General features: G+C 41.2%; 1 protein-coding gene across 1 annotated transcript; it reads left to right on the forward strand.

Moving 5' to 3' along the window:
• The first annotated feature begins 2,474 nt into the window (after positions 1-2,474).
• LOC115206800 (transcription factor Sox-8) lies at positions 2,475-8,367 on the forward strand. The gene is made up of 3 exons (XM_029773998.1): positions 2,475-4,711; positions 5,102-5,331; positions 5,642-8,367. Exons 1-3 carry the CDS (start codon positions 4,296-4,298, stop codon positions 6,409-6,411), a joined length of 1,416 nt encoding a protein of 471 aa, XP_029629858.1. The 5' UTR covers positions 2,475-4,295; the 3' UTR covers positions 6,412-8,367.
• Positions 8,368-15,126: the final 6,759 nt, after the last annotated feature.

Below are 15,126 nucleotides of genomic sequence, written 5' to 3' on the forward strand. Positions count from 1 at the left end.
ATGTCAAAACTATAAAATAACACATATGGAATCATGTATTAACCAAAAAGTGTTAAACAAATCAAAATATATTTTTTATTTGAGATTCTTCAAAGTAGACTTGGTGACAGCTTTGCACACTCCAAACCTTTGACTGGTACTGTACATGGCTTCTGGAATACGTTGCTCTGATTTGTAGCTTGTTATGCTGAGTCAGTCAGAAAGTGTGCAATCAGAGACCATCAATATCAAATTAAAAATCTATTTAATCCAAAATGTCCCAAATCAATTTACAGTATTCAACAAAGGTGCACAGATTGCTTACAATTTCTTTTAGTTAAAAGTAAGTCTGTATTTTCTTTAGGGTACGGGGCAGTTTGATTACACTCATCTGATTACACTTCAAAATTTAAGAGAATCCAATCTTATGCAAATGCAGGGTCACAGGGACCAATGAGAAACCATTGAGAATGAAAATCTCAACACTCCTTGTTCATTCAGTCATTCACAGAACTCCATGATATGCTGCAGAGAGTATTGTCTTACTGTTTACTGTGGTGGGCCCACATGTCCCAAAACATGTTGTGTGTGTGTGTGTGTGTGTGTGTGTGTGTGTGTGTGTGTGTGTGTGTGTGTGTGTGTGTGCGTGCGTGCGTGTGTGTGTGCGCGCATGCGCGTGTCAGACATTACAGTATAGAGGCATGTTTAAACTAGCTCTGTGTATGACAGAAAACCCTCAGTCCTGTCTACCTCTCTCCAGTCATCTTTCATGGAGCACCACAAACTTAGAAAAAGCAACTTCCAGACATAAAGAATTTCTTAAAAAATGACAAAACCCTGTGGAATTTGATGACATCATTTGTGTGGTGTGAAATAGGAAAATACTAGCAGATGGAGCTTACGCCTTTTAACTCGTGTTAAACAAATTCTAGTTTCTAGTTCAAAAACACAGTACACAGACAGAGAGATTCTTATCAGTGCTGAGGGAGCAGATGGCCAACGGTAATTTCACTAACAAAGTATTAAAACATTTACATTCACACTTTGTTTTTTAAAGGCCAACCCTTCTTTTTTTCCGACTCCCTCACTCTCATCTTGTTAGCCCATAAAGATCAGACGAGACGTAATCTACAAGCACATTCTTCTTACCTCCAAGTAGAGTATGGAAGACAGTGATGACTGCGATATTTCCAATATTTACATCCAATTCTGCATTGAAGAGGAACAGCAACAACATATTCCACATTGTTAAAGACCTCTCCCGTCCCATCCAATTCCCATTTGACTGTCTGTCCATTCCATTCGTAGGTATCTAAAGGGTGGCTTCCCATTCCCCTAGCCTAGCTGCTCCCTAAGCACCTACACTGAGCATTGAATAAAACAAACTGCCGGCCAACTGAAACATACCTTGCCTTTTCATTGGAAAGAGCGCTGATGGAAGATGTAGATCAGAGTCACACAAAGCCACTAACAAAGGCAGTGATTCAATCTCTCATCTTATCTCCTCTGCTCGTTCTCTCTAGCCTTCAATGTCATAAAGAGGCCTGTTCATATTTTCATTTGTAGTGAGATGTGTTTTTTTCCTCATGGATAACAAACAGACGTCTGTCTTTGAGAGATGGACTTCCTCGTTCAACTGTGAAACCTGGCTGCAGTTATAGTCACTACTATCATAATGTTAACAAAAGAGCTTTACAGTAGCCTACGTGTCCCTGAACAGGCAGCGTGTAAGTGATGTGGCTATGTTATCTAAAGCTAACAGAGGCCTATGTTTCCATACATTAGGAGGATTCTTTACATGGGTGGTTATTAATAGTGTTCCATTCAAATGCAGGCTGTGCCCCTCACAGGGATATATGAGTCTTATCATAGGCCACTAAAACTGAGATGAGAGTCACTGCTACAGTGTAAATGAAATTAGCACCCTGATTATGTGGCTGTTGAACTGACACATAAATATTCTACACGTTGAAAATGTTATTTTTTTATTTATGTATTCAAATTTGTTATTACCATGTGGACTCAGTTTTCATTTAGTATTTTCAAAACGTTTTTGACTGCAACGTTACAGGCAACTAGGACCAGAGGTGTCCCCTCTATATAGCCTCATTATTGTTATTTTATTGTGTTTCTTTTTATTTTATTTAGTCAACTATTTCTTGAACTGGTTAATGGCTTGTCAGTAAGCATTTCACGTTAAGGGGACAAATACAATTTGATTTGATTTGAACTCTCAAGGTATTTATTAGAAAGATCTTCACCAATAAAACATGTCTTAGTAGGCCTATGTAACCATAATGTATTCACAATTCCTTTTCATTTGTACTTTTTTTCACATTGAATTCCATTGCCCTGGCACAAAGTGGGAAGATATCTATGCGCTGACTTGCGGTGGTACGGTGCCACTGGCGAATCCTAATTGGCCGACGGCGTCTGATGGGCAAGAGAGCGCTGCTGCTGGAGAAATACAAGCCAGAGCACCACTGACTACACTGGATACCGCGCTGAACCGACTGTGTCGAGTTGGTTATGTTCTCATAACTGTCTTTAATACGGGTTTGTCTCAATAGCTTTCAGAATGGGACCCAGAATAGTCAACTCCCTGCGCGTTCAAAAAGTTTATATTTTATTTGGATTTTTAAATAATGTGCACGCTATCGTGAAGCCAATTATAATTGTTATTCCAGCGTCCGACCACAACTTTTAACAAATATCTGACCAATTGATAACATTACAAATCTCTTGTCATTCGAACGAAATCAACGAAATATTTTTTTTACCTGGACATTTTTATGTCCTACCTCTTTACAATATTTTCGCCTGATAGTCTTATCCCATGTGAATGAATTTCGATTGTTGGTGTCTATTTTGTCCAAACAAAACTTAGCCTACGGATAAAAGCCCTGTCAAAATGTCCGCAAGGAATGGAAACGAATGACTTTCATCTTCAACAATGAAGAGGCTGTGCAGAATAGAGAGTGAACGTGACGCTTTAATCCAAGTCCCTGGCGTGGATAAATATTATTACATATTTGTAATACCTAGAAACGTGTATTTCATATTAAAACGTTTTCTATGCAATGGTTTAAATTAAAATTACCCCTTGTCAACATGACATAAATATTCTCTTTGTCATTGGATGTTTTAAAACTCATATTTACCATTATATATCTAGGATTTAAACGCAATTCTTTCAAAAGCGTCAGCATGTTATTAGATGAAATCTTAGACAGTAAATACAACACATCCGTTTATGAGTGTGTTTAAAACTTAGAAGCGCACTGAGGACATTAAGATTGTTTTATATGATTCGGTATCATTTACGTAACCACTAGGAATCAAATTGCTAAGGTAATGAAATATCACAAATAATATGTTCATAGGATTATGTCAAATATTTTTTGAAATCACACTATTGTTTAAATATGTAATTTTTGTGCCAGGATAAATGCATATTTACTAGGCTACCTAACATAAGGATATTGAAATAAAGCATATTATTTGTGAATAATGGATTGCAACTTAATAGTGAAATAGTCGAGAAAGTACGGAACAAAAGTAAAGTATGTCTCCCATGTTTTTCCAAAATATTTGACATACCAAAACATATCAGTACGTTTATGGAGGACTATTCTAGAACTATTCTTTATAAATAACTTCAATTCCTTGATGTGTTGATATGCTACTGGACGTAAGATTGGAAATCGTTTTTTCTGACACTTTCATGTTTTGTGATAAAGTTTAGTCAACGTCACATAGGAGGTGTTTTCCATAAATTAAACAACGGTTCAATCATTATTTGCGTTTGCGAAATAGGTAGGCTAATCCGCACTAAACGAGAGAGTGCATGCTGGGGTGAGTATGAAAAAATGCAAACATTATTACAGAAACATATCTTGTATTTTGTATTTTTTTTTTACAAATGACTTGCCATTCAAAACCACAACCAATCAGAAACGAAAATGGTGATAAGGTTCAACCAATCAGAAGCAGAAGGTGGAGTGAGGGCTCCAAACTTCAAGTAAAGTTCCTCTATCGCCCAAACTCTGCACTCACTGTGAAGACTGCTGCGTCCAGAACAGTACCACCCCTGACAGCACAGCACAGGACGAAGAAAAACAAACAAACACAGACAGGGAAAACAACTGAGTTTTTGTTGTTGTTGTGAAGGACTCTGCCTATCATGGTTCAGCGTGCGTGAAATGCGCAATTGTTCTAGCTCATTATTTTCACTTGAAAAGTCGGCGACGCAAACAAAACAAAATCAACCAAACTAAAGTATTTACACCGGATATAATCCTTTTGAGGCTGATCAAATGTTAAAAATGACCGCAGAGCATGACAAGTCCGTCAGCGACCCACCGTGTAGCCCGGCGGGGACTACGAGCTCCATGTCGCAGGATGATTCCGACTCGGATGCGCCCTCGTCGCCAACGGGATCAGATGGACACGGATCACTCCTCGCTGGTATAGGAAAGAAACTGGACGGCGAGGATGATGACCGATTCCCAGCCTGCATACGTGACGCGGTGTCGCAGGTTCTCAAGGGATACGACTGGTCCCTCGTCCCCATGCCCGTTCGGGGAAATGGCTCGCTGAAAAATAAACCCCATGTCAAAAGACCGATGAACGCCTTCATGGTGTGGGCGCAAGCGGCGCGCAGAAAGCTCGCGGACCAATACCCTCATCTGCACAATGCCGAACTGAGCAAGACTTTGGGGAAGCTATGGCGGTAAGTAGGACCAAGTGGAAATGTTTATAACTAAACAAATATATAATTTACATAGGCCTATCAAACAAAAACAAGTATACTTGATACAGTAAAATGTCTGAATCTGATTTTAAAGAGATGTGTCACTAAATAGAAACGAATTAGTCATCAGTCCAGTCACTATTCTGTGAAGTCTATACAGTTTATCAATAGAAAACATGCACATGTTTGCACAATTTAGAAAGAAAGTACGTTTTTCCACTTTGGATAATTGTGGGCCTAATTACCAGAATTATCTTCCCTGTTTAAATAGGCCTACTTAAAAAAAAGTATATGGGTTTTATAATTAGGCTATTACAATGCACCAACTGAATAGTTCATTTACATGTTATGTTCACACTATTACCATAGCTTACTCTCAGAGAATGAGAAGCGGCCATTTGTGGAGGAAGCGGAGAGACTTCGCGTGCAGCACAAAAAAGACCATCCCGACTACAAGTACCAGCCTCGGCGTCGGAAGAGTGTGAAACCTGGGCAGAGTGACTCAGACTCTGGTGCAGAGCTCGGGAATCACATGTACAAGGCTGAACCAGGATTGTTGGCAGGCTTAGCCGATGGACACCACCACCCTGAACATGCAGGTGAGTTGATGAGAAAGAATGTGTCAAAATAACACAGTTAACATCTTATGTAGTCAACAATTTGGATTTATGATGTGTAAATGGCTAAGGAAAGTCAGTACTTTACAATGTCTGTTGTTTTTTTAGGAGCTAATTGTAAGGTAACTGTTAATAATATTTTGATTTTACAGAATGTCCCCAAAGCTTCATGACATTCTAAATTCACCAATTAATTAAATGTGATCAAATTCGTCTATATTTCGATCACTTGGACCATTCCCAAGTGTGGTCTACAACACAGCTGACATGTTTCTGTTTCACCATCCTCAAGGCCAACCCCACGGTCCACCCACACCCCCCACCACCCCCAAAACGGACCTGCACCACGGGGGCAAACAGGACACGAAGCACGAGGGACGGCGCCTGCTGGACAGCGGCCGACAGAACATCGACTTCAGCAACGTGGACATCTCCGAGCTCAGCACCGACGTCATCAGCAATATGGAGGCCTTCGACGTGCATGAGTTTGACCAGTATCTACCACTCAACGGCCATGCCTCCACCGCTGGCGCAGGCGTGGACCACCACGGCCACCATGGACCAAACCCTGCGTCTGGTGCCGGCTCGTATACATCATACAGCCACGCCACAGCGAACGGTGCCGTTTGGAGCCGCAAGAGTGCCGCCATGTCTGCCTCTTCCTCAACTTCTAGCGAGGCGGTCCCACAGCACCGGGCCCACATCAAGACGGAGCAGCTGAGCCCCAGCCACTACAGCGGCGACAGCCACTCTCACAGCTCCCCCTCCCACTCAGATTACTCCCACTCCTACACAGCCCAGACCTGCGTGACGTCATCCGCCGCTGCAGCTGCTGCCTCCTTCTCCAGTTCTCAGTGTGACTATACAGACCTCCAGAGCTCCAACTATTACAACCCCTACTCAGGCTACCCTTCCAGCCTGTACCAGTACCCTTACTTCCACTCCTCCAGAAGGGCGTACCACGGGAGCCCCATCCTCAACAGTTTGTCCATTCCCCCCACCCACAGTCCCCCCACCTCCAACTGGGACCAGCCGGTGTACACCACCCTATCCAGACCGTAGGTTGACTGTTCATTACTCGCCAGGGACGTGTTCATCAATATGTTTTGCAACGGACAACGAAGATGACCATTTCTTATTCGACAAGTCCAAGTAGTCCCTCCCCTTTTCTTTGTTTGGTGCCCAATGAACACAACCCATGTCTCATGGAAATATGAGAACTGGAGGACGAGGATTGGAGGGTGCTAGGCTATCCCCGTGCCAATTTGAACATATCGAAGAAAACATATCGAAGTGCCTGCTGATTTTTATACAAACCTTTTTCGTTTTACCTTACCCATGGAAAGACAAAAAGACTGACTTTGACAAAGTAATCAAATCTAAGGCGAGCCAGAATTCCTCTGTGAGGAGTCGGACCCCCCCCCCCCCCCACTCACACACACACATTTAGTACAGCCACGCCTTCTTCAAGTTCAGGGTTGTGTTCATTAGGGCACAAAATGAAAATGTTTTAACATATATTGCAACGGAAAATGAGCTTTTCTTATTTCTTCTGTTTGGTGCCTAATGAACACGACCCAGGTCTGCACATGTTGTTGTGTTGTGTGCACCGTTGAGACAGCACCGTGTAGGCCTGCCACGGACTTGTGTAGGAGAGAGAGAGAATAACGCTTAGGCCCAAGTCGTTGGTGAAGCAGATGGAGAAACAGATACTTTTGGAATGAAGCTCTGAGATTAAGATTTTTTTTCACAGGCTGAATCCAATATGGCACCCTATTCCCTATATAGTGCACTACTTTTAACCAGTGCCCATAGGGCTCTGGTCAAGTAGTGCGCTACAATATGAGGCCGAGCTGTATAACTTAAATATGCACACAGATATTTACATCAGTGGACCAGTCTTAATTCAGTTGTTAATTTGAATTCTTAAATGTTCATTTTGTTGTTATTTTGATGTTAGAAATATCTTAAATATGTATTTATGTTCATCACATTATTTCCCGTGTTATTTCCAATGTAGTCGTTAAACACCAGTAACAAAGTAGGGGTATATCACAATGGAAATGGGTGGGTGGTGGATCTAAGTACAGCAGAAATTCCATAACCCATTACTACATTTTATATCATCATTCCCTAGACGACCAATAATGAACATTGTCTCCATTCCAAGTTGCAGGAAAGCAAAGTGGGACCAATAGAACAGATCTATTTGAATATCACATGATGCAACAGATACCAATAGACCAATAGAATGCCACCTGATCCAACAGGTGCCTGGAAGCTTTGCTTGACCAATTGCGATTAGTCATGATGTGGGGTTTAAGGAAGTGGGGTAAGATAACACCAGACACACTGAGTAACGCGTCAGCTGGACTCATGCAGACAGGACGACACACAGATGTGTGTGTGTTCGTGTGTGTGTTGTCCTAGGGGACCAAGCATGAACAAGTAAGGACAGAACAGTTGTTTTGATTGACTAAGCAGCATATCTGTTATCTGAGCTAAACAGGGCCACCGAAAGCATACAAAGAAAGACAGAGTCTTCTTATTCACTATGACAGAATGCATGTGAGAACGTTCATGTGTGTGTTTTGGGTCAATTCCTCAGAAGTCATAAGATGCCAATTCACTGTAACCCAGTTTACAATGCACAGAACGTATTTGTGTCTTCTAATGCTTTATCATAATTTCCGAATTGGATTATTAACAAACTTCATGCAGCATACAGTACAATCAGTAATCCACACTACAGAATCAAATAATCTCTACGTAATCTTAATTTGGTGCCGTTTGTAACAGCCTCAATGTCTGTTCAGTTTGTCTGTGTACAGAGCACCATACTCTACTTTATGTCCACAGAATGCAGTGTTTTTCTTTATATTATCGCAGTGTATGTTTTTAATGACTAAGCTGTGAACTATGTCATCATCTATATTAACTAGGTCATCCACACGCCACAGCTAACCCATTTGCTGGCCGTTTCTCTGTAAAGAAATAAAAATGAACTTTTCTCATTGACTGACTGTGCCTTTTTTTTATGTAAATGTGATATTATGTGATAGGTTGAAGTTAGCCTGGTCCCAGATCTGTCTGTATTGTCTTGCCAATTCCTATTGTCATTGTTTGGCATGACAGCACAAACAGGTCTTGGACTTGAAATGTAGGATGATATATTGACATTTATTTTCTCAACCTCCAGTAATGATGGCTTCAGCTAAATAGGGTCATGACAACAGAATAGGGTCGTGTTAAACGTTCTCGGTTAGCTTTGAATAAGTAAGCTTTGTGGAAAGTTCTAAGCAGCACGTATTGAGCAGCTTAAGGTACCGTCTGTTTTGCTCCACCCTCCTCCTGCTCTCACATCTGTATAGTAGACAGCAGTTGTCGAACACAGAACCATATACTACAGATTAAAGGCTGCTGCGCTGCCATGCTCAATTTGGGGATTGTATTAACAGCAGAGTAATGAACAAAATCTACAAATATCCCTCACCCATCTAAACAGGAATATATTAGTAATGACAGTTCTTCATTTGGAATTTTTGTAAACTGTTTATTGAAAACTGGAAAACTGAAACTGAACTGTCTGTAGGATGCCACAGTCGCTGTAGTTAGTTTTCCTCACTACAGGCTTCCATTTGAATCAGTTAGTTTTCACTTGAAACACTATGCTAAAATAAAATACTATTTAGGGTCCCATCAGTCTTTATTTCTGTCACCATTCTGTAGGCCACATCTAACACACACACACACACACACACACACCCCCCCCCACACACACACACACACACACACACACACACACACACACACACACACACACACACACACACACACACACAGCTCTGGGTAACCCTTCCCACCTCTGATGTGGGAAGTTGCACTGTAAAAAAGAGGAAGAAAGAACCTCAATAGTTCAGGCAGGCAGTCTCTGTCTGTCTGTCTGTCTGCCTGCCTGCCTGCCTGCCTGCCTGCCTGCCTGCTCTTTTAGTCCACTGGGTAGAATCTAGAATGTTCAAGTTGGCACTAGCACGCATGCTACCAAGCAGCCGTCCCCAATGGGTCCGAGGGAGAAAGCCAAGTGCCAGCACTGAACTGCTGAATTTTAATGAGTCATTATGCGCTGGAGGGCCTCATTGTCTCCATTTAGAGAGAAAATAAATAATTGGACAGAAAATGGCAGGGCAGAGGAACTGACCAGTCGTTAAGAGGGCTGTGAATGGACGATTAGATGCACATGGGGGTGGATTTTTTTTTCTCGAGATTTCCCCCTTGCCTGTTTCATATCGCAACGAATGCCCCGAAAACAACAAAACAACATCCACCGGTGGTAGCCCCTAACAACCACCACCACAACATAGAATCAGGAAATCATATCAGCACATAATGTTCATACCATAAAGAAGAGACAAGACAATACCACAGCAGATGGGGTGTGGGTGGTTCAGGAACGGCTTGTTGTTTTCCTTCTTCAAAGTCTGTCTTTTTTCACCATTGTTTGCCAAATAGTTTCAGGAGGAACTCTTGAGAAAGAACAGAAGGGAAGGGAGGGGGGCTTGGGTCCTGTTTCGTTGGAGAACACCCTTTCACCATGTTTCTGCTGGGGCCCTCTTGAAAGCTCTACTGTAAATGAGTAAACAATGAGGCTGAAGTGGAGGGCTATTCCCACTGACTGGAAAAGCAGAGCAAGTCAAACCTGAGCAACACTCCCATCTCCAACCTTAATGGGTTTCAAAGTATTTAATGCAGTTTTCAATGACATGAGAGAAGACAATGGACCAGTACAGCCATGGGATTCATGTTCCACTTGTATTCATATTAATGGGAAAAATGTGGAACATGCGCACGCACTGACAGACAGAATGATAAGACACACACACGCATGCTCACACGCATGCTCACACGCACGCTCGCATGCACGCAGGCGTACGCCATCAGAGTATTTGGTCAGTGAACACCAGATCTAGACAGGGTTAGTTCTGTCGGGGGCTTTGTGTGTAGAACAGGGGCCGAGGTCTGATGTACATTCCACCTGTCACAGCCATTGTTGACTGTTGGAAAAACGTGGTCTGGGACACATCCCATTACGGAACACTGGATGAACCCAGGCACATTACAAAGCCACAACCACCTCACCAGATCCCATTGTTAGCAAACTGGGTTCAAACAGTATTTGTTTTCTTACAAATACTTCAGCTTCACTCGTGCAATGGAATCAATGGAATAAATCAAATCAAAAGTTTATTGGTTACATGCACATGATACAGGTTTATGCTTAATGCTAACTCTCTTCAACAATGGAGTACAATATCAATATCAATATCAATCTATATTCAAATGCAAAATATGAAGTCCTAAATAACAGGAATAGCTCAAAAAATGCACTCCAGCAGGCTCAATCAAATTCTCAAAGAAAATAAATACCATCAGAACCCAGGTTTGGGTTGCATTGTTAGGACGGGGATAGCTATCAGAGTTATAGTCTCATTGCTGTTAATGAGTCCCTGCTACTCTGCTTGTTTCGGGGAAACGGGGAGCTGCTGGGAACTCTGGGAACCCAGGGAACTCAGGGCCTGATTTGCAATGGAAATGAAGTGGACATAAAGTATTGTTATTGCCTGCCTGCCATTGAACTAACCAGCCCTGCCTGCCTGACCGGAACCCACTTGATGCACAAAATCTTCCTGATAGAAGAGGGACTTGGTTGGGAGAAGTGCCTTTCCTTCCTTCCTGCTTCAAAGCAAACCTTATAGAAATGGCGCTTTCGCGGATTCTACGCTGAATTGTGGTCAACTTCACTATACAGAAAACATTTGGCTGCTTTGTGTCATTACTGTCCAAATATCCTGGCTATCTGAATAAAGTCGTTGTTTCTGATTGCTGGAGCTGATTGTTTTAGATAATTACAAAATGTCAGTCTTTTGATGTGTAAGCCTCCTTTTTCTCAGGATATAAACGTAAATCAATATAGATGTAGAAGGTAAATAAATATACTAATGAAATATGAATGTGCATATAAACTTATAAAAGTAGCAATGATTATAGCAAAGGGAAAGCTGTGCAATATGATAAGACAAACGTGAAAGCTAATATGCTAGTAGGCTAACATGTGGTAGAGTAGCATATATATATATATATATATATATATATATATATATATATATATATATATATATATATATATTTTATTTTTTATTTTTTATTTTTTAAATGTATTTATTTATTTATTGAACCTTTATTTAACTAGGTAAATCAGTTAAGAACAAAATCTTATTTTCAATGACGGCCTACCCCTGCCAAACCCGGACGACGCTGGTCCAATTGTGCGCCGCCCTTGGGACTCCCAAACACGGGAGATTCTGATACAGGCTAGAATCAAACCAGGGTCTGTATTGATGCCTCTAGCACTGAGATGCAGGGCCTTAGACCGCTGCACCACTCGGGAGCATACATGTGACAAGCAACAAAAAATGCTTCTATAATAAAGCTGGTAAGTCTTAATTTACCCAATTATCTAACAAAAATGCAAGTGCAAAAATGTATTGTGATTGAAGTAACGTGCTTTTCTATGGCTAGCTCCAATTAGCAAACATCGCTAACTTCAGAATGCAAACCAAAACTTTACTAAAGGTTAAACATTAATTTATTTTTAAATTGAGGCTAGCAAAAAAAAAAGTGAACCCTGTTGTTAAAATACTTCAGCAACCTTAGTTCAACACCTAGTGACCTAATCAAGAGATCTTTTCCTTTTGGGAAGGCTAAAAGAGGCATAATTCAGCCATAATCCGAGTCCGAGAGGAAGTTGTGTATTGCTGGTTGCTTGATTAATCATTCAACTTTGACAATTTTCTGATTTTTAAGAAGGGGTGTCCGTTAATCATTTAATTTAATTTGTATGGCCTAAATAAATCAATGTATAAACTAGTATATCAAGAAATCAATATAGATAGATACTGTAGATTAAATTACCATGTCAGTGGATTTAGATAAAAATGTAACTATATAAATCAATATATGTCATCTTGATTGAAAAGTTTGGATATGGCCATGTGACCTTGGGTGCCAGTCTAATGTCTTCTCTGAACCTACATCACCTCTTGTTTGCAATTGAATCCCCGGCCTCCAAAACAAACACTCCAAACTGAATTTCATTCGTTCCGCCCCAGAGTTAATGACTTCCTGAATACATCAGTTTTATTTTGTGTCCTTTTCTTGTTCTTCTCGCTAAATCAAATATTGCGTTTTACTTGCATTTTACCAGCAGTATCTCCTGAGTGACTGGCACAATGTGGGCCAAGGAAAACAGGCTGCCAGACAGAACCAACATTGACTTAACATTGACTTCCCTCGTTCCACGAGGGCGCGGACAGAGGGGAAGGAGAGAGGGAGTGGGTCTTGGTGCCAGTGCATTCACCCTGCCGCCCCTGAACACGCCACTAAATTGGGTCTGGCTCCTCCAAGGACGACTATGTTTGGCCAGATGTTCATCACCAACCAGGGCCCTGGATGGACTTAGCACTATAGATGTAGACCCACATCAGCCAATAGGAAACGGAAAGCAACCCTGCATTAGGCCTACAGTAGTTACACATTTGACCGCACCTAATTCACACATGTCCAATGAAACACAGGGTGTTAAAATCCAGATAGGAAATATGCTGTGTGTTTACTGAATATGACAGATAAAGTATAGTGCCTTTCACAACTAAATCATTCTTAAAGAAATCAGCAAAACAGGACATCTGTTTCTGTTTTCACTGTCGAGAGGTTGTCATTTCCTGTCACTGAACAGTTGTACACGGTTTTTCACCTTCTCCTTTCTTTTGTCTGTTGTTTTCTACTTTCTCTTGGCACATTTTCATGGTGAACTTGGTGATTACTTCATTTAGTTTCAACAGGAACAAAACATTTTGATTGTGAACTGGGTAATTTTTTGTTTATTTTCATTCATTTCAACTTTATTTAACCAGGTAGGCCAGTTGAGAACAAGTTTTCATTTACAACTGCGACCTGGTCAAGATAAAGCAAAGCAAAGCAATGCGACAAAAACAACAACACAGAGTTACACATAAACAAACATACAGTCAATAACATAAAAGAAAAGAAAAATAGAAAATCTATATACACTGTGCATATGTAGAAGAGTAGGGAGGTAGGCAATAAATAGGCCATAGAGGCGAAAATAATTACAATTTAGCATTAATACTGAGTGATAGATGTGCAGATGATGATGTGCAAGTATAGATACTGGGGTGCAAAAGAGCAAGTAATAATATGGGGATGAGGTAGTTGGGTGTGCTATTTACAGATGGGCTATGTACAGGTACAGTGATTGGTAAGCTGCTCTGACAGCTGATGCTTAAAGTTAGAGAGGGAGATATAAGACTCCAGCTTCAGAGATTTTTGCAATTCGTTCCAGTCATTGGCAGCAGAGAACTGGAAGGAAAGGTGACCAAAGGAAGTGTTGGCTTTGGGGATGACCAGCGCAATAAACTTGATGGAGCATGTGCTACGGGTGGGTGTTGCTATGGGGATCAGTGAGCTGAGAAAAGGTGGGGCTTTACATAGCATAGACTTATAGATGACCTGGAGCCAGTGGGTTTGGCGACGAATATGTAGCGAGGGCCAGCCAACGAGAGCATACAGGTCGCAGTGGTGGGTAGTATATGGGGTTTGGTGATAAAAACGGATGGCACTGTGATAGACTACATCCAGTTTGCTGAACAGAGTGTTGGGGGCTATTTTGTAAATGACATCACCGAAGTCAAGGATCGGTAGGATAGTTAGTTTTACGAGGGAATGTTTGGCGACATGAGGCTTTGTTGCGAAATAGGAAGCCGATTCTAGATTTCATTTTGGATTGGAGATGCTTAATGTGAGTCTGGAAGGAGAGTTTACAGTTACTTAAATGATTACTTCATTTAGTTTCAACAGCCGCAACACATTTTGATTGTGAACTGGGTGATTACTTAATTTAGTTTCAACAACAGCAACACTTGTTGTTTTGTCACTATGGTGATGCCCCCTCTATCAGAATCCACCAGGTGCAGAACCAAGCGCTGCCAAAGCAGTGCCATAACATCGGCTGCTCAAACAGTGAGCTATAGACGGACACTTCTGTCCTACCCTTAGAACTGACAGTTTTCCTGAGGTATGTATTTTAAAGTTGTGTATTTTTATTGTGTCGATGATTTCCTTGTGGGTAGTGTATTTGTGTGAATTGTCTCAAATAATTCAGCATCGGCTGTCATTGGTACTTCGTAATGTCGATTTTGTGAAATAAATCATTCTATATTGTTTCTCAGTCATTGCTCCTGTGTGGCTCAGTTGGTAGAGCATGGTGTTTGCAACGCCAGGGTTGTGTGTTCGATTCCCATGGGGGACCAGTACAGAGAAAAATGTATGAAATGTATGCATTCACTACTGAAAGTCGCTCTGGATAAGAGCGTCTGCTAAATGACTAAAACGTAAACGCTCAACACTATTGTACACTTAGATAGGCACATTTTCAGTATTACCTATCCCTCAAATGTATTCTCACCCACCTCCTTCATCTTCTCCTCGAACTCCTTCCATTCTCATCAGCCCATATCACGGTTGAGTAGAAGGGGAAATGCTATAAGAAAGCCTGTAATTGTTCATTATCTCACATGGATCTGACTAGGTCTCTGACATTTGATGAAATTAACTTAATGTCGTTAATTCACTCTAACTGAGTTCATTATCCTGTTAAAGAAGAGTCGTAGTGGGAGAGAAAGACTAAGATCAGCTGAATGG

The sequence above is a fragment of the Salmo trutta genome, chromosome 1 (genome assembly GCF_901001165.1).
Source record: "Salmo trutta chromosome 1, fSalTru1.1, whole genome shotgun sequence".
Taxonomy (NCBI): domain Eukaryota; kingdom Metazoa; phylum Chordata; class Actinopteri; order Salmoniformes; family Salmonidae; genus Salmo; species Salmo trutta.